General features: G+C 48.4%; 1 protein-coding gene across 2 annotated transcripts in view; it reads right to left on the bottom strand.

The window, feature by feature from the left end:
- Positions 1-21,439, bottom strand: part of LOC118780262 (serum response factor-like) — a 42,834-nt gene that overhangs the window by 10,818 nt on the left and 10,577 nt on the right. For both annotated transcript variants that reach the window (XM_036532683.1, XM_036532675.1), the window contains exon 2: positions 13,638-13,904. In XM_036532683.1, coding sequence (XP_036388576.1) covers positions 13,638-13,904 — 267 coding nt within the window. The remainder of the gene's footprint in view (positions 1-13,637; positions 13,905-21,439) is intronic.

Below are 21,439 nucleotides of genomic sequence, written 5' to 3' on the forward strand. Positions count from 1 at the left end.
TTCTAAATACCAGAACAGGGTTTTGGTAGATAAAAATATAAATATTTACCCAAACCAAGCCTGAGCATCAAGCAGAAGCTTGAGCCAAAAATGTCCCATGGAAACCACTACTGTTGCTTAGCAGGGAAGAATTATGTATCCTAGCTTGTGGGTGGGAGACTTGAAAAAGGCAGATTTACAGACCTGTTGAGTATGTCTGCGTAAATCTGAAGAAACGGCATGGAAAGAAGCACAACATCTCCAGCTGCTGCCAAAACAACAGACTGCCCCAACGCAGTCGCTACACGCATGAAATACTGTAGCCTTTGTTTCACAGGGGTGGTGGACAAGGGGGGCATAAATTACACCGAGAACAAAACTAAAACTGGATCACCGCAATAAAAAAAAAAAAAAAAAAAGTCTGAAAAAAAGTCTTAAAAACAGACCCAGACCGCTTTGCCCTCAAATCAAGACGGTTGTGTCTCCCTGGGTAACAGCCTCTGCTTGAGACCTCGAGGAGGGGACGGACTCCCACACCGGGTGGATTGAACCAATCAACAGGTCCTCCCCATGTCTGCCAGCGCTGCCGTGTTCTCTCCCGGGACTGTGGTTCCCCTGCCAGCAGCTGTAGCCCACTTACTTCTCACAGCACACAAACATGCCCATACACATACACACGCATGCCTACACACAGAGGGGTCATGTGCATATTTTATTTATTTTACGTTATTGTATAATATATATGTACATATACATGTGTGTGTATACATATATAGTACATATACATATACATATATATACATATATATATATATATATACATACACACATACAGTATATATATAGCCCACATAGAGACAGTAAATAGGGCCATGCTGATATATGCCCCAGGCTTGCCCTTGAATTATTATTAGGCACGCTGGCAATCCCTGCGAGATTTATTTCCTGAGTGAACCCTACACAACGGTCCCCTTATAGCATGCTAAACGCTTACGCTGCCCGTTTCTTCTGGGCAGACAGTCACAGACACAAACGCGACACGGTCCTTGCCTTGTCGGGGTTCCTGCCACAGCAAAGCTGGTTCTGTGTGTGGAGTGCGCGCGGAGAGGGACCTGCCGCGCGGACTCTGCCGCAGTACCCTGTGAGAGGGCGTGGGGGGGGGGGGGGGGGGGGGATAGGCAGGCCACGCAGCAGATGGGGGCCCCGACGGGTGGCCACGGGAGACCTCGCGGCCGCCGTCCAACGCCGCATCGTGAGTCACGGCGGCAAGGCCGGGGAGGGGGTGAGTCACACGGACACGCGCGAGAGCCGCCGCTGAGAACGGAGGCAGCTGGCGGCCTCGCCTGCGGTCGGCAGGGGCCCGGCGTGTGGGCCGCTCCGTGCACCCCAACCCCCCGCGCACGCGCTCCAAAGCGCCGGCCCAGGTCCTGCAGCGCCCCCCAGAGGAGGCTTTTCAGTACGGGCCACGGCCGCGCCGCGTAAACCCGCGGCGCCGCGCAAACGAACTCTCAGAAACGCCAGCGCCAGGGGGAACGCAGTCCTGCCCTTTTTACAGCTGTCCTGATCACGCAGTATTCTGCATACTGTACATTTTCCTAACATAATATACCCCCTGATGGAAACGGTAGAAGAGACGCACAATGACTGCGGATCGTAAATAACCGCAACGGCGGACCCGGCGCAGTCAGCCGGTCTGCCACGGTCATGTTTCAGGCAAGGCCGCTGGCTCTTTTATACGTGACTAATTGAGTGGGCGAGGGGTAATAAAACGTCCCGCAGACAAACCGCAGAAGCTAAACCCCCCCCAACCGAATCAGAGAACACACACAGAGCTTTGCTGATAAGACCTCCACTCTCCCCCCCCTCCGCGCCCTCCCAAATCTCAGGCAGGAAGTGGGAGATCATTTGCAGGGGCCTGAACTTCGTCCGCGTCTGCATGAGAGCGGATAATGACCCCGCGCGCTGGTCTCTGCAGCCAGACGCCAGCGGGAAAGGAAGCAGCAAAGTGTAAATTCAGACCCGAGAGGACTCGGTTTCCACGTGCAGAATCAGGAGAGGAGGTCCCATCCCGCCGACGGCTCGGAGGAGGCGGCCGGGGGGGGGCACAGAGAGTGACGGGGGCAAAAAGCACAACCACGGCGCATTCTAATAAAGGCTGCCCTGCTCCTACAGTCCGCCCTGGTCCAAAGTCCTTTCCTCTGTCAGACAGCTGCCCTGGGAACACATGTGCCCGCCCTGCATTTCCAGAGGGGAGTAAGAGGGTGTGCCATGGGGGGAAAAAAAAAGAGAAAGAAACTCAACCCAGTGGCCAATTCCCAGGCTCTGACCCTGGCCTGCCCTGTGTAGGTGAGCAGAGAACACCGGGACAGTAAAGAGCTGGCACGTTTACCCCTGCCGTCCAATCAGAGCGGGCGGCGCTCGGGAACCCAGACTCTCACTCGCTAGTAAACAAAAACACGCCCCTTTGACCCGGATGTTTTTTTTTTTGTTTTGTTTTTTTTTTAAAAAAGTAAGTCTACTAACGTGGGATAAAGTAAGCAAAGGGAATACAGCAGCCAAAAGGGCCCCGTGGGCCGTGGTGACAGGAGCTGCCGGGGGGTAAAAAAAGCGCGAGGCCACGGCAAGCCGGGCGGGCGGCGGGGCGGAGCTGGGACGAGTGTGCGAACAGCTGAGGGCACGGACAGCTGAGGGGGGGGGGGGGGGGGGGGGGGGGGGGTAACCTGAGCGGCCCAGGAGGGGAGTTAACCCCCTCCACGCCTGCTGCGGCGGGGCCACTGGCACGGGGGGAGATCACAGCTCCGGCAAAAGGGCCCGTTTCCCCGGCTCGACGGCTTTGATTTACCGCGGGTCCGTTAGGAACTTTCCCCCCGTGCGCATCTAAGCACGACCCGGAGTGCGTGGGTACAGCTGCAGTTGCCTTCGTAGCACAGTCGAATTATTGAGCGTGGAAGGAAACGTTCTCATTCTTACAATTGTCACAACCGGCTCTAGTAAGCCTATATTGCTATTCCAACAAAACTGCCAATTGTATTTTTTTTTTCCACAAATTGGTCTTGAGATGTACCAGCAGTTTTAATTAAAAATGAAGCCATGTAATTTCAACAAGAAATATGACGTTAAATACATGCTACATTTTAGACAGGCTACTTTATTTACACAGTGCTACAACGTTAACCAGCTTTAGCTAACTATTTATTTGTCCCTTAGTAAACACCGCAGACGCAACTGAACGGTCTCTATTGGATCACTGGGCGCTTGGAAGTTCATACCACTGCTACTGCCGTTTCGACCTCTCTGAAATGTGGATTAGGAGGTAAAATATGTCTGGCTAGCCAACAAACCAAAAAAATATGCATTTAGTCGCTGGTTACAGCAACAGCATTGTAAATTACATTTCAGTGCATCGTAACCACCCTAAATAAACAGTGGAAGACACACAACCCTCCAGTCCGATTCTTGAGTAGAACTTGTGCTATAGTGCAGAATACAAATCAGTTGTAGACAGCAGTTTATGGCTATGAGGTGGGGCAAAGGACAGTCAATCTCATCTTCTTGGTATATTTTAGGGCTGGATAAATAGGTTGAGTGGAACACAGAAGGCCAGAGAGCACCGTGTTGAGGACAAAGAGCATCACTTTGAACAGAAAGCACCACGTAGAAGTGCACTGAGCAACCTTAGCCTCCTCACCGTCTGCCTTCCCGCTGTAGTGGCTCCAACTTTGGCAACACTTAACCACAGAGAGGCCTGTTCCACGAGGACCAACTACAACAATCTTCCGATAACGCGGTATTTTTTAATTTGAAAAAAAAACCTTTTCAAAAATGGCCACAGGCCACAATATCAGTACGTTCCTCTGCAAGACCATCCACCTCCTACCCACAGCTTCCACTGTTATAGGTAGGTATTTCCCGAAAACACGAAAGCGGCAAATGTTCCAGCTTAGGCTGCAGGCTTTTTAAATGCAGGAAACATGAAAGAATGTGACAGAGACGGACGGCCTCTGGTGTGTAACACGGGAGTCTGGACTCTCCGTTCTCTCGCGCGCCGCCGTAAACGTGCAGCTGCTCCCCACCTCCCTCCTGTCCCCGTCCCCTCCCCCCGCCCTGCGAGCAGACGCCGCCACCGCCGTCCCAGCGCCTGCGCAGCGGCTGAGCGCTCTCCGCGAGCGAGGGCTCCGGGGACGGACGGATAAACACTGGCCGGGCGCCCGTGCTGGACGCGCAGCTGCCTGGTTTACACACACCGCGGGGCTCGCTTCCTGCCGGCCGCTCCCAGCATGCAGCGGGCTCGCTCGGGCCTGCCCGCCCGCAACCTCCGCGGCCCTTGCCTCCGCAAACGCACAGATTGTTTGACCCTGCTCTAGCATCGGCTGATCCCCACCCCCAATCCCCCCCCTCCCCCCCCCCGCCCAGGTTCAGTGGGACTCCTCTTTAAGCAGAACAGCTCGCTTAAGTGACTGGGGCTGCAGTCAGATACAATGGCATCAATATTCTTGGTGACAACCCCCCGCGGTGAGAGTCCTGCCTCGGACACCTGGATCCTGTCTCCATCTGCCGCCCCTTGTTATTTTAGGACATCCCTGACAGGTGCCCTCTTGTATTACCCTGCTGATTGGCCTCTATCACCTCCACCCCACCCCCCCTTTCTGTGTTTATTATGACCTCTGAGAGAGGAGATAATGGCATCCCACCATCCCCCCTCCTACCACACCAGCACCCCCTCAAGAGCTCCAAAATGCATCACACAGGGTCTGTGTCGTCTCCACTATACCAGACACGGGTCACTTATAGGCAATAAGAAGTACCATTAGGACAAAATCAAAAGAAGCCGATGTTGCATGGAGCCTCATTAACTGAAATAACGGATTGCTACAATTAGTGCGTTTAGCACTGACCCTGGATCTAATGCAGCAAAGCAGCTCCCATTAAACCATCTGACCCCTGAGCAGACGGGAGATAACACAAGCAGAAACAAAATAAAATGGCACCGAAGGTAATGTCTCTTTGAGCTGTTAAACGCCGCGTCAAATCCAAACACACAAGACTTTCCGACTCTCCCCAGCCCCTAGGTTGGGAATAATTCAGCGGCTCAGAAATGACAGATCTAATGAAACAGCCGCCTTCGTGTCTCAGAACTTCCAGCGGGATCTCCTTCTCTGACAAATGAACACAAGACAAGCTGCACTGATAGCGCGGGGCGGGCCTCCGATCCGCGAAGGGTTAAAATGAGCGCGTGGTGCGCGACCGGCCCCGCTCTCCGCCCCAGGTACAGGGCCCATTGTGCCGCCTGCCAGCCCCCGTCCCCGGCCCTAATCTCCCATTTGCCGGCTCCCATCTCCCAGTCTGTCACACTGCCAACCATATGGAATTCACAGCTCCATTTGGGACTGCTAAAAAAGGCAAGGCAGCCCAATTCGGAGAGGTGCAGCCAATGGCCGGTGCCCCCGTCCTGTCACTCGAGCGAAAGGAGTGGGGGGTGGGGTGGGGGGGTTGCCTTTCCCAGAGTTCCGCGCCTGATCTACCCCCGGCTCTCTGCTGGCTTGCGCGCGCCCTTCTCCCTCTCACCCTCCCTGCCACAGCTATAACTTTCTGTCCCCCCCGCCTCTGTGGTTTTTCCACAGGACACCCGGTTTAGGCAAAGAGCTTTGTGATAAGGGTGCATATCTGAGTAAATATACTCTCGATTATCTCGGTGACACTCACTTGTCGCCCCAGGATCCTTCTCCCTGCGGTTAAAGCTACAGCTCACCTTTTTTAAGAGTGGTGGCGGGGGGGCCCAACCACTAACAGAACACATGTTCTCTAATGTGGCTTCCCACAAGTGTTCACAAGACCAGGCAACGATTTACTGCGCGGAAAGCCAACAGCCGCCGCGCTTAAGCAAGAAGACGCTGCATTACTGAAATTAATAGGATAAATTCAGAATCCAGAGTCGCAGTTCAAGCATTTAAAAAGTAGCAAAAACATATAATGGAATACAAAATCTGTTACATTAAACACTCCTCTCAATGCTTAAAAATTACACTCCCTCGTGCAAGGGATGAATTAAAAACACTTTCAAAAAATATTTCAGACAGACATTGAGTATGATGACAAGACACAGCTGGATTTCATACAAATTAGCTGAAGCATATTAAAAGTCAGCACTGAAGCAAAAAGCGTGACTTTGATTTTAAATGAAATATACAGGAACAGTCACATACATTTCTCAAATGCTAAAAGCCCACTTCTTAGTCTGAACTAGTAGCCACTGAGAAGCCAGTACAAACAGTTAGAAACCACCAAGTCTCCAATTCAAATTTTCATCTCTATTGCCAGTATTCTATCACCTAAACAAAATGTTTGGGATGTCTGAGGTCAATGTTTTTTTTTTTCCTTAACGCTACAAAGTACAGTACATCCGGCAGTGATGTTCAAACCTGGGACAAATTTCACTTCGAAAAGCTGGTGAGATTTAATGTGTTCGCGTGTTGCACTCAAAGGGAAGAGTTGCAGATCCGCGTTTAATAAAACATCTCCTATTATTTCAGATACCATAGATGCCTGTGTCCTCCAAAAGAAATCCGAGCACAACTTCCCCCACCTACCCAGAGGGGAGTGCTCAAGAGCCCTGCCCTGAAGAGAGTACTCTGACTGAGCCACGTGGAAAAAAGTCTGGTTGGTGGGGGATCAGGGTCCGCTCTAAAGAGTACTAGGAACACTGCAAAACCACTTGCGTCAAATCGCTTATGGAACACCAAAGGCGGACATGATGCTGCAGGTCTATCCTACCAATACCAAACAAACATAACTGACAGCAGTTATCGGAGTTAGTTCTTTAAGTTAACGCAGCCATCGGTGTAGAAATGCAGCGGAGTCACATGCGATTTCAGTAGTCAGTGGGGTGGAGGGGGATGGCGTCCACGTGCCCCTGTGGCCGCCGCCCCCCTCCCCTCCCCTCCCCCCCGCCCCGGCCTTCAGCCAAGCGTGTGCCTCTGAAAGGTCCTAATCTTCCCCCTTCCTGTTCACTGCTTACAGAAATCTTCTGACACCAGTCAGATGCGGGGGTATTTGCACAGACGGCTGACCCGAGGGCCCGCGGGGACCGCAGCGCTCTTCAAAAGGGGCTCCCTCGTCCGCAGTGGGTCCTTCACGAGCTCTTGCGCAATCTCGGCTTCCATAAGCGCATCGTCGCTGTGCCGTTTTTCTATGGGGCGCGCTGAGACCGGGAGCGGGTCCGCGCAGGCACGCGGGCCGCTCTGGGTCAGAGTGACGGGGCAGCCCCTGAAGCTCGCCCGGAGCATCGCGCCGCCTCCACAGGTGAAGGAGAGAGCGCGAGATAATTCTACCGTCTAGCTTGGTAACGTTCTGTGGGAACACAACAGGTGTAGACCAGCTCTCGTATTCGACTCGGGCTCCTGCAGCTCTGAATAAGCCCTCGTGTCAGGGCCCATAAAGCAACGCTCGTGGTCTGAATGCTCTGGTTTCCCATGCAGCAGAGGGTTCGGACGCGCAGGAGGAAACCGCTAAAAGACATGAGGGCCCAGGGAAGCAACACAATGTCGGTGCAGCAGCACAGCGGAAAAGGGTTCCCATTTCAGCTATATCCACCCCGAAGGGTTTCTCTCCTCGGCTGTCGACAGATTATCCTCCAATCACAAACGTTTGCCGTCTCTAAGCTTCTGGCTGTTCTCGTATCACCTGCCAAGAAGCGACGCCACTCACAAAGCTCCAGGCCATATCCAAAATTACTTTGGGAGAGAAGCAGAGAAGATTTAACAGACCCGACAGAACATTTCTGCTGCCGGGAGGAACTGTCTGAGGTCAGCGAACATTACCACGGGCGCTACAGTGGTAACCCCCGGACAAGCCACCTTTCAAATCACACCACAGATAAGGGGGTGTACTTTCACACATACACGGGAGAGTGTGTATCACCACACTCGTTCTGGGACAGGCTCAAGTGTTCCATGCATCTGCATGGTTCAAGCGTGGAGTTCAGGCTTTAAATGGGGACATGTTCCTGCAGGTAACACACACTGCACACCGGCCTAGCGCAGGTGGTGACTGGATTTCTCAGCAAAGGCAGAGAACCGAACTTGCAACTGGCGGAAGCTGAAATCGTTCAAGGCTGCGCTGAAACTGCAGGCTCTTTTCGGATCCGTTCCCCATTGTGACTATGCAGACCTCAGTGCATTTGGCACTGCTGCCTAAAATCCCCTTCACCCCCCCCCCCCCCCCCCCCCCCCCCCCCCCCATGTGCAATGCCAACATTTCACCGTTGTTTGTACACTTTCAGAGAAGACTAAACTAACCCCCCTCTTGCATGTGCGAGGGGCTGGGGGGCAGGGCTCCGGGGATTCGGCTCCAAGCGTAAAAGATTATGTCCACAAGAACGTTTCTGCCAAATGTTTCCATTCCATTTACCCTCTCCGACATCCACTCTCCACCCCCCACCACCTGCCCCCTCCCACCACCTAACTTACATGCCCCCCCCCCCCCCCCCCCTTACTAAATAAGAAAAAAAAAAAAAAATCACAGGACTCCAAAGACAGAGACAGCTGCAGCTTATAAGGAATGTGAGAGGCCTCTGCCAAGAAAGCAGGCAGGGAAACCATACTATATATGGTCATGGAGGCAGAATCAAATTTTTATCAATGAGAGGGTCATGCTTGAGTATGTCTGCACGGGTGTGTGGCAACATGCTATGTCCCATGCCATCAGAGAAACTGATACGTACATAACTTTAGCCGGGGTATCAAAAAACAAATGCCAGTACACAGATGTTGCCTCCCTTAACTGCGTGTTGAAACAAAGTAAACATCACAGGACACGCAGAGTGACCAGCAACCTGCTTTCCAAGCCGCAGCACTTCCGGGGGCGCTGAAGCCCACAGCAACATACTGAAGCCCACATGAACATATTGAAGCTAACAGTCTGTGGTAATTCCCCATGTCCTTCCAGTAAAGCACGGTAACCTCTTCGCTGCCAAAGCCTTGGCTGCTCCCAAGAGAACTCTGAACGAGGCGGGGCCCAGCACAACATCAAACCCTCTGACCCAAGAGGGCCAGACTCAAAACGCTTTCCCACAAGAAAATTCAAGTCAACTGTGGGCAAACCCGGGTGACAGCGATGGCTAGACAATGTGCACTTGACCAAACTATTCGATGCCTGTGGTCTTGTGTAGCACACATGACTGCTTCAGCTTGTTTCATCTTTATGATATATAGTACAAATAAAATAAATATAAGTATAGTTCAGTTTCATGCAACACTCAATAATTATTCCCACCATATGCAACCAATCCTACGGCTGGACACAGCATGTATGCAGAATAGCTAGGTAGTGATGTTAGTAACAACTAATAAATCCACTAGGTACTGCCATGCATTTTCAACATGAGCAGCACTGTTAGAAGTTGCAACAAGAAGAGGGATAAGAATAGTAACAGCAAGCACTTGCTACATTGGGAATACGAAGCAACAACTGTGCTCATGGGGGCAAAACTCCAGTGTTTACACGAGGGCTTCGTTTTAATTTTTACTCCCTGGTGAAGGATACAAGTACATACAAAACATACCACTTTCAGCTGAAACCTACACGACAAAAAATGAACAATACATATGTTCACCTACCCATACCATTAAACTTAGTGTTTATGATATGTAATGTAGAGTTTCATTTCAAAGCAACCATTAAAACAGACATTTCTCTTTTCGAACGCATTTCAGTAGTAGCGCATTTCATTCCAAGAGAACAGGCTGTTATTTCCTGACCGTTTCTGCATTGGCTACTTGGCACACTGTGTACTGGGAAAAGCAAACTGTATTCAGGTGCTAAAATGATAAAACTACGGGGCCAAGTTACTTGAAAGAGACGAGGAATCACTGGGTAGCATTCGCTTGCAACAGTGCCTCTTTAGTCAGGTTGCAAAGGGAGGGAAAACGTCCAGGAAAATTTCAAAATTTTACATTGAAATTTTTCCTCTGGAATGTTGCATATTTGGGAATTTGTCTTTTTTTTTTTAATCCTGCATATGTGGGCAGAGCATTCTCGGTTTGGATCAGGCACACCTGAACTGTAAATAGAGGGTGATTCCTAATCTCTAAAGAATTCCCTAATCACTGTATTGTTTTAGTCTAAGCTCTATGAGCAAACTTGTCCTGAGCTCTGACATCTGGGATGAGGAATTAGTTACACCCTTTAACAGCAAAGGAGCATCAATGTAGATCATACTTTCATCACATGCACAGCAAGAAAATACTTCCAACTATCTACCTGTGACTGCTGTTCAACGCAGGGACAAGTGCTCTCACAGACAAGGCAAATTGTTGATGCTACATATGGTAACAACATTTCAAATCATGTCAACACGATATTATGTTATTTGTCAAAAGTCTACCAAGATAATCTATTATGTGCCATATTTTTTTTAATGTGATGGTAGTATGTGTGTTATAGGAAATGGCTAGTCGGTGTGGAGTTGGACATTTGCAATTAAGGTATGCAACAAGCTCAAAAACAGCGGGGAGCCGAAAGTGACGGCTACCCAGACAAAGCTAAAACTGTTTTGAGCCGGTGTAGAGAAGTCCACCACACAGCTAGATAGTGACACAGAGGAGGAATCAGTGATTTCGTCAGTTAAGAGTATAACTAAGCCTACAACAGGGACTATGATTAAGATGCAGCTGCCAAGACGTTAAGCTTTATTTAATGTTGGGCTTTATTTTTTTTTACCATTTCAGACATTTTCATTTTGATGTACAACTTATAAAATATTTGACCTCAAAACAAAGGTAAAAGGAGGTAAAAAGATATAAAATAAGAGAAAGATTGCAATATTGCTGGAACATTTAACAAAGTGCAGTTTTATTTCATTGAAATTCAAAGTTATAACCTAAAAAAACCTGGCAAAGGCTGTCTGTATTTGTATTTGTTTGTCCTGGAGAGTATATTCCAATTGACAAACAGAATAAAGGGCTTAGACAGAAAAAGCAGTCAGTGTGCAAAAAAAACTCCCATTAATTGCCATGGAAAATGTGCCATTTTGAAAACGGTGAAACCCTACTCTTCAGCGTGAGGTAATTAATGAAAATTTCTGTAATTTGGCATAATATTGATATCAATGCTTTGAGCGGCAGAGATATTTATCAATGTGTATGTACTAACCTCTGATGTGGACCATTGAGTAACTTGGCATTTTAATTACGGGTTAAGTAAATACGCACAGATACATGTATACATACCTAACACACAATGCATGAAACAAATAGCCACAGAAAAAAACACTGTACTGTACACTGTTTTTGATCAGTCAAACATAACATACGCTTGGTAAACTCCGCATCTTTCATTGGCTATAAATACAAGAACACAAGAACAGAAATGATATATAGGGCAACTATCATCAAGGATAGATAATGTGTTCACATTCTTCAACATGTCAACAGAATACCCTGAAAGGAGCATGAAAGGAACCTAGGGACAGAGAGCATTTTCTGCATCTTGAGCACCTTCGTATTCAGTGCCGCATACCAGATAAAGTAAATGTAGAATGTTCATGTGGCTTAACTCCTGCTGGTATAAATGTTGTTTCACGGTGGATATACACTTGTGCTTTATGTGACCAGGGCGCACTGTGCTATCCAGGAACTAGTTCATTTAAGTCTGCTGTTAAAACGGATAAGAAATTGGCTGTAAGGATTCTTGCCCATTATGGAGCTGCCCTCTTAATAACTGCTGTCCCAGAAAGCGTCTCTGCTCTCCATGTAGTTTACCTTTACATTCTGTGAAAATGTGAGTCTGCCTTTCTAACAACCATTTCGGCCACATCTAACTGCAATCCATGGCAGATTTAGTGTGTTTTTTTCCCCCGTGTTTAGACATTTTATATTGTCTATTTACATACCTGCGCATACCATCATGGGCAAAGCAGGCTTTAAAGTTTCTACAGCACATTCAGCTGAATACAGAAATCTTACTTGGGGGAGCAAACTTGTGATTTTGTGCATTCAGTAACTCAATGCATATTTAACTCTGAACTGGTACAATACACCTCAGGAGAAAAAAAGTACAGCATACCGTCTCTGTGCTATTATCAGACAAAGAAAACTGTCATTTAGGCCAGTTCAAAATGACAAAATAGATGTTTACACTAAATCATGCCAGCCATATATACTCCATAATTTTCGGTTTTAGTGCAACAAAGCTCAGAAAAAGAGATGACAGAACCCCATTTATCGTTCAAGATTTCCTTTTCATTTCAGCTACAGAGATTCATTAGCTCTAATCTCACACTATTCCTGGGAATTTCCTCTGAGCACATTAATATGTTCAAATTCATTTTAGATGTGCAGACAGGGCCATCATTAGTGCATTAGAGCCAATCTACTTGAGTACTATCTCCATAAGGTCACAGCAATCAGCAGTCACTTCAAAGGGAAACAACACAAATGACGAATGGGAAAAGAGGTCTAAAACAATCTGGGCCAACTATATACACAGAGTCTTGCGACAAGCAGTACACAGACGCGCAGTGGACTGCCTTAGCCGAGTGGAACCGCGAGTAAGGCGAGGGTCAGGACCTTGTTAATAATGCACAGATTTCGGCACTCGGAGTCGGAGCCACAGACTGATGATCCTGCTCGTGCGGCTATAATTAATGAGCGCGTGTGACAGGAGCCACAGAGCACCATCACTCATGATAGGCCATTGTTGCAGATGAATATTTCATTAGACAAATCCCCTTCATTGTGGGAGAGGGGGGTCAGTATCTGTTCTGCGGCCGTCCGGCCGGCGCGGCCCCACTCCGTAGAAGGCCGGGATTACATCTGGATAAAGCGGTCTCATCACGCGGCTGTCCAAAATCCCAACAATACCCCAAAGGCAATATTACTGTGACATTTATTTATGTTGGAAAGCATAGGGGGGATCGCTTTATGAAAGATCCCACAGCTGTATTCCAAAAAATTATTTGTTGTTTTGAGCACGCTCCAAAACTATTTTCTCCTCGAACAAATCCAAATTACAAATCAGCTCTGGTGCCAAATGAATTGTCGCTCCAAAAAAATATACATTTTGGCGCGACTCGTTGGCTATGCTGTTTTCATTCCATGCCGGTTATGTTTGCAGATGTGGTGTTTGCCCCTGATGGATGACTGTTCTTAATGGTCTCTTCCACAGCCCAGGGGAATTAAATTCACTCCTGCATTGGAAGTGTAGACTCAATTCACTGTTATCACACTCACTGCTATAACACATGACTCCAGGTGACCACTGTTAGGGTTACACTTTTTATACAGTGCTCCCTCCAGCATCTAAACTCTGGTAACCAACATATGAGAGTGATATCAATTTGTCTGCCCCTTGCGTTCTTATCTGATCAATTTTAATTGGTTGTGGTTTTAGCTGCAGTATAATGTACTCTTTTTGTGCAATCTTGTTTCAAGAAAAAACCTCTCCTTCCTGAAGTTGAAAATACTCAAAAAAACAAAAAAAAAAACAAAATTATTTTGATAAGCATAAACCCACACAATTCCTTCGAATTTGAGGGACTCCATTTTGACCCGAGCGCTGCTACACCTTTCGCTGGAAAAAGGCGACATTATTCATAGCAACAGGAAAGGCGGTAGTATCATAGCAACAGGAAAGAGAAGGCAGAATCGCACACTGCTCCTCACCTTGGTCTCCCCGCAGCTGTCCGACTCGGACACCTGGTAGGTGAGGTCGGTCTCCTCGAAGCCGGTGGCGCTCATGCGCTGGTCGGTGGTGGGGTCGGAGCGGGGCGGCGAGTCGGGCGAGTTCAGGCAGGTCTGGATCAGGGCCTTGCCCGTCTCGCTGGTGATCATGGGCTGCAGCTTGCGCGTGGCGAACGTGTAGACGTGGCCCGTCTCGCTGGCCACCAGCAGAAGGACCTGCGTGCCGGTCAGCGTGGACAGCTCATAGGCCTGGTGGAGAGAAGGCGGGACAAGGGGCATTGGGGGGGGGGGGAGAAAGACACCCTGAGTTAACAGTGGGCCCATCTCAGCACGGCACCCCAAGGGTGCCCCTACGAACATGCTACACGTTCTATTCCGTTGAAAAAGGAGGAAGCGAATGGTCCGCTAACCGTACGCATGTCACGCGAATAAACGACACAATAAACCAACGCTCACGCTGCTACAGCACTGGGGAAGTCTCTCTCGTCTTAACCAACAAGTCTGGGAACATAAAGGCAGCCATTTGGCTGGATCACCAAACCTACACAGTCCAGTGTGAGCAAAGCAGTATAGCGCGTTCCTTCACATTTAAACTGGAGCTAATGCTAACTGTGCCACGCCGATGACCGGGTCATGGGAAACTGCAATGCCAACGCTTGCGAGGAGAGGGGAGTGAGCATACGCTCGCACGCTGAAGCGAGCAGGTGAGACTCTGAAGAAGAAAATTAAATGAGACTCAATGACTAATAGTTTTCTCTGCAGTGGGCCTGCTGAGGGGCTCAAGGTTGAAATAACATAACAAAAGGTTGCGTCAACAGGGCCTAGAGGAAAATCAGAAAACCTGACAGCGGTGCTGTACATGCACAGACACGCACACACAAGCGCACGAGCACGCGCGCACAATTTTGCAACAGGCAAAAGCCTAAAACACACACACACACACACACACACACACACACACACACATATATAAAAACCTGTCCGCGTGCCTGGATTCGTATTCACCAGTCAGTCAATCAACATGGCCCGTTGGGAAATTCACTTCAAGAAAATCTTTAAAAAACAGGAGGGGGGAATAGTTGCCCAAGGAGGATGCGAGCAGGGCCCGTGCGTCTCCCTTCCTCCTACATCAGAGAAACGGCTCGCGCTGACAGGAGACAACAGCGCTGCGCGACTGCGCTGGGACCGATCTATAAACGCACGCCTATTAGCCCCCTGGAGTGACGGGATCGTTTGTTAAGCGCCGTGTGCCTCGGCCTGCCTCTCCCAGACAGGAGCGCGGGGCTGGCGGGGATCCTCCGGCGTCTGCGGCCGAGGAAAAGGAGGGGCGGGGGTGCAGGGACGAGCCTGCCCTCCCCGGCGTGAGCTCAGCGGCACAGTGCCGGCCGAGAGGGGCCCAAAACGCAGGCACTGCAAAAAATAGCCCTTCAAAAATAAGAAATAAAATAATTAATACAAGGTGTTTTTTGCTAGTAATAAGTGAAAAAATCTGCCAGTGGAACTAGTGGAAATACACAGATATTCAAGATGCACCGTCTAAAAACAAGTCCTTGTAGCTTAAGGAAATTTTGCTTGTTTGGTGACTGTGTCTTATATTAAGTGTAAAGAGATATTTTGACTTGAAAAGAGACAAATATGCTTGGTGAGATTTGGATTTTTTGCAGTGGGGGCACCGCTTTCCATCTTTACGCCCGTGACTTCTACTAAACAAAACGCTGCCCCCGCCAGCTCACATCGGCGCAGCGGAGCAACCTGAAGTCACCTTTCCCTAAAGCGCCTGGGGACGGGAAAACGGTCAGGGTAATACGTTACTGAAGGGACTGACGCATTTACAGATTCTGCTGCTGTATTCATGGGGACGCTTACGTGTCATAGGGCAATCCAACTTGAAACGCAACAGGAACCGATGAGTAGTGAGGAAATGACGCCTACAATGAGCACCCCTCATCACTAAGAGAGCTGCTGAGTAAATACAAGATATAAACCACAAGTAGCTGTACGGTTGCAAGAACATACAGACGGTCCTCTCTTAACCCCCCCCAGAGTGGCTAGACTTTATGTTCTTGGAAGCACAAAACTCAGACTGGTTCATACCTCTTAAACCACAGCCGGCCACTGGAAATGACCAGGAAAATTGAAACAAAGCACTTTTTGCATTGTTAGAAAGAGAAAAACGTACGCTTCAAAGTTTGATCAATGTGTCATAAGCCTTCACTGTAAACAGTAACGCTGTGCTCCATTCCTCTTCTCCCCCCCCCCCCTCCCGCCCCCGCCTTCTTCCTTTGCCTCTGGTGGACATGGGCCTTTACTCGCTCACAGCGTTCAAACGCTCTGATAGGGAGCGAAAAATAAACATTCATTGGATGAATTCTGCCAGCAACGCTCAGGAATAAACAGCCGGCGCTGCAGAATTCCGCGATGCTGACATAATGTGACGCAACGGTGCGCCTCTCGCGGCCTCCGTTTGTTGTTTTTGGAGAGCTGGCGATGCGGATTCTATTCCTCACAAGGCAATGCAAGCCTTCCGAAGCTGCGCCGAAGTTTCGGGCTCGTCCCCTCCGGTCAGAGAGCGGGCGGAGGGCTCGGTTCCGAGATTCTGAACGATTGCGAGCGGCCGCTCTCGGCGGGCAGGCAGAGTCCTTTCCTTCCTCGGGTTGCTTCACACGGGACCCCGGTGAGAGGACGCCGTCATTTCTTGGGGGACGGCAGCCAAGCCCGGCAGGGCGGGCAGGTAATGAGCAGGGCGGGGGGGGGTGTGGGTCCGTCGCTGAATGAGCAGCGCTTGACATGAACCGTGACCCAGAGGGGCGGCCGGCGATCGGTCGGGGGCAAAGAAATTTTAGCCAATACCGCTATGGCCACTAACTGGACTTGCCCCCCGACTCCACATGCGTGTGTGTTATTGTAACGTTTGTTAGATTTCAGCCAATGAAAGCAGACTGTGTGATGTACATGCATCAAAGCGCAGCTGCTTAGCATCAAGCTCTGAGCGTGATGGCTGTGTGTGCGGGGACATATCCGCCCTGCCTCCCCGTGCAGGCAGAGGCTGGCTTCCTTCCCGCCACAGAAGGGAACTGTGAGAGGAACGGCCAGGTTTGGGACGAGTGCCATAAGGGTGTTGGGCAGGGCTTAGTCCAGGCCAGTAAAGGACCAGCTCCATTTTTGGTTCGCTCATGCCAGAACCTAATCCAAGGTTTTGTCATGTTCAAGAGTGAAAAAGGTTTGACTGCCCATTATCAACATAACACTAGAATCTCAGTTGTTTTAAAATCCCTCTCCAAAACAAAAAAAAAAAAATGGTATGACGACAACGATACTCACGGCACTGACAGCGCTGAACCGAACCTAAACAGCGGCTATTACAATTATCGTACAATTACATACTACGTCTAAATTCAAGACCATCAAGAACAAATCTAAGTCTCCTCCATGTTGTGTTAAGTTAGTTCAAAATTTATTACTGTATACTTGATCAACTAACCATTTCATGATTTTTTTTAAATCAGACAAGATAAGCTCTGAGCCATTAAAAAAAAAAATCATTCAAACCTTCAAATCGTTCACACCTCTTCATCAACATGTTTGTAGAAGATGACCCAGTAGCACCCATTAAAAGACCAACTGTACAGGCCTGAGCTCAGGGGGCAATGAGCACATTCATAATGCTTGAGAAAACTGACAAAGTCTCTCCACGTCATCTAAATAAGTACATTTCAGAAATAATGCACCACAGTTTGGTATATTGTTCCCCAACCTGTGTCAAATCCAATGTTCAAGAACTGAAGAAAAGACACCTCCACAGGACTGGCTGAGATACAGCGATTTTTATCAGGATGCGCTAAGATCAGGCTTTGAACATGACATGAGTCATTCAGATCCCTTTAAGATCAGTGCAGGTAACAAACACCGGATCCAGGCTATTGGCTTAAACAAGAGACAAAGAAACACAGCAACTTTATTAAATATAAGGAGCACCATATAAACATATCATGTTTTTACTGGAAATGCCTACTTTTCTTAACACAACCAAGGCTTTGGAAATGGCTGGCTACCTGCAGTTCAACTAAACAGAGATGTTGAAGCCAAGCTTCATCTCATGAAAAATGCTTTGATTATCCATTTCCACTCAGTCTTAAAATAGCTGCAAATAACCCGAAAGTCCATTATTTTTCGTGCTATTCCATAAATCCATCAGGCAATCTTTACTTAGCCAAAAATGATGATGCACACAAGGACATGTCAATTTCAAATGGATATGTGCTTCATAAAAATGTTTTGATAGTTTTATCTTTTAATAAGGCTAACGATAAAATCTGGTTTCAAGGCATTTGCAAAAATTGGCAACACTGAGTATGAGGTCACTCTTTCTCCATCCGTAACAGTTAGGATGCAGGCCTACACTTTAACAAGTCATAAAACGCACATGGGTCCTCTGAAACGCAAGATCTGAGCGCTCTCAGAAGTGAGGAAATGAGTTTCAAACCGAAAGTGCAATCAGTCAATTTCGGTGAGAAATTTAGCCAAGTAAGAAATGCTGCAGACATATCATACGGAAGATACTACGGGGCTCCAAAAACTGTCACTGAGCAACTACAATCACTGCCACAGTGGAACGGTGAGCAAAGGGGGAAAAAAAGTTCAAGTTAAAATCCGGTGACGGATGCCATTGCAGCACCTTTCATTCTGTCTCTTTCTCTCTCTCTCACACACACACACACACACACACACACACACACACACGAGCTGAACATACAAGAGCCAGCATCCTCCAAGATGCTTACATGAGGAAGGAAACCTGTGGTTGCTTAGACACACAGCATCATTCCGCAGGGAGGATGTGCGTCGGCGTGGCAACTGCAGGGCAGAATGTGTCAACCGGGCAAGCCACAAACTACATGCTAAACCACCCACTGCCAATTTTCCTTTGTGGTCAGCAACTGAACAGGTTGCAGGGTTACACTGCATTGAGATAAATCGTTTATACAAGGGAAGTTAACATAACCGACAAAACTTAAGCACAAGTTTTAAACATAACTTTAAAAAAGAAAGTTGTATGTACATTTCATTCCAGGTCTCACAAGCTACAGTCAAAAAGAGAAAAGGCCTTAGATTTTCTAAAAGGGCTTGTTTCCTACTATGGAGATTGGAGAACCAACATGACAGGTTTTCACATGATGTTTCAGAACCCCCCCGATACTGTTACTTTACATTACACAACACTATTGTCATTGATCAGACACCCTTATCCAGAGTAACTTACATAGGTTACAATTTTGTACATATTACCCACTTATACAGCTGGATATTAACGAAGGCAATTCTGGGTTAAATACCTTGCCCAAGGGTAAGACAGCAGTGTCCCAGCGGGGAATTGAACAAGCACCCTTTCGGTTATGAGGCCTGCTCCTTACCGCTGTGCCACACCGCCGCCCCACTTTGAAGGCTTATCTGTCAGACACCAGCAAAAGGCCACCGTCGCCAGCGTGCAGGACGACTCTGAAGATAAATCTTTGTCTAATCGCAGCCCCGCGCACCTTCCCACGGGAGACCGCACTTTGCATTAAATGGCCCTTTCTGGTCATATCTGTGGGAGCGCATTTTTATTAATCAGCTTTAGGGGGTTTGGGGAAGAACGCAGGGCTGGGCGGACACTGAGGGAGAAAGCCAAGCTAGAATCTGCTGGCAGCAATCCTCTCTTTCGTGTACTGAGCTGTGGTGTGGTCCAGGCTGACTGGAACGCTGAAGTGTAAACTTGAAGAGCAGGGGGGAAAAAAAAAAGTACTTCCGTGTGGTAAAACTGATGCGCTCCCCCCCCCTCAACTATTTCCACTATTCTGAGGAGCCAGCAGCTCTCCAGTATTTTCCATGCCATGCAGCTGATTGCATCACACATACGCTGACAGCGGGTAAGCTGCCACGGAACACTAAGATGACTGATGTTTGAAGAAAACCCCTGACAGGTCTCTAAAACTAACACTAAGCGGGTGGCTACGAACCCTAAGCCAAAATACCTACTGTAACAGTGTACCCTCAATAACCACACTCGGACGACACAGCTCTAAAAATGAAGTGTCTGTGTCCGCTGCTGCGCTTCTGTGTACGCTGGAGCTTGTGTTACAGGCCGAGTTATTTTACGCAGCTTTCAGATGATCCTCCTGCTCGTTTCTGTGGCCGCGCCTCCACGTGCGTGTACTCCGCGAGTACACCTCGCCGCGCGCATACATACGCGGGGATTGGAGAGTTCCCTTGTTTGGGGTTCCCACTGCGTTTCCAGGAGGCTGGAGGGTAACTGCAGGTCATCCGCTTCGACCGCGCTCTCACTGCCAGCAGCTGCCCCGACCGGCCCCTCGCTGCAAGGCCAGCAGCTCACGTCAAACAGGGCAGCAGGACAAAGATATATGTAGGTTATGCAAACAGCCAATGCTAACAATCCTAAACAAATAGAAATCGACCATTAATTCCGAGTGGCCTCCCTTTGAGGGAAGCCCCTTTTCAGAGTACATGTTTGCAGGTATAGGTATTCCAGGACATGAGACATCAGAAACCAAATGCAACAGGTCTGTAGAGCGTCAGTTAAACCTGTGCCACTATGTATTGTGCTGTGGCTCAATCTCAGCACTCTCAGTCTAATTAGCAGGCTGGCGTTATCGTCAGGGGTAATGTAGGCAAAATGTACTAAAGCGGCGAAAAGGTACTAAAGTGGTGTATGTGTCATACCGCTCGGGACTGCATTCACTCAATAAAAATCAGTCAACTGCTTTGCAGTAATCCACCCATAGCTAGAGCAGGCAATGCATTTAAGTGCTGCCCTGCCTTTAACGGCAGACTCCCACCCCCCCACCCACCCCCACCAATCAAAAAAAAAAAAATACATGCGTCTAGAAAGGGGCAAAAGGATAGGGGGCTGGGATCCACTGTCACAGTGCATGATGGGTCTGTGCAGGTCGCCGCTGCCCGCCCACACTGTGTGTGTCTGTGGTTTTCCCTCATCAAACGAGTCAACACAATCAGCACTGATCAGCCCGGAACCATTACACCGTTTCAATGACACACCATCCCTCCGCCCAAAAGGCAACACCCCGCGGGCTCGTCGTGTGTTGATACCACACGTTGATATCCTGGAAATCAGGAAATGAGATTTCAGTATTACCAACAGTCCTCCTTGATAGTGATACTCTTACTCATATGAAATGGTTTGTGGAAAAATGTCCAGAGCTGCCATGAGCCTTAATTTACCTCACACATTGACACAACATGAAATGCTATACTATATCAGTTCAATGCGAAACTAGATTGCTCATGATTACTTACTTATATTCAATATGCAATTCAACATTTAATGCTACCAACACGACACGAAATATACAATGGTATCTGGTTATGCCCGTAACACTTGCAGTACAGCAGCTAATGATATCTAGCTAGTAAATGGCCTACGCTTCACATTCTTAAGTGTAGTTTGCAAAAAGTCATGGCTGCATTAATTTTTTTTGGAACTTCTAATTGAATTAGCTACAGTAGCACTGGTGCTCCCTCCCCCTCCCCCGATTTCACAGTTGGGACCAAGTATGTGACAAATGCAAGCCCACCAGGTCAAGCTGTGACTGTCTTTACAGTGAAAGGGGAAGTGTGTCCAACAACTGTATTGATTCATTGGTGAAATTATAAATAAATAAAACTTAATGCCATGATATCCTACTGTAAAACAACATTCAGTTATGGAATGACTCGCGTACCAGAGGCGAGACATCCCATGGAGGATGCACTGCTCTCAAACTGTGAGC

This window comes from Megalops cyprinoides, chromosome 1, assembly GCF_013368585.1.
Source record: "Megalops cyprinoides isolate fMegCyp1 chromosome 1, fMegCyp1.pri, whole genome shotgun sequence".
NCBI classification, from domain to species: domain Eukaryota; kingdom Metazoa; phylum Chordata; class Actinopteri; order Elopiformes; family Megalopidae; genus Megalops; species Megalops cyprinoides.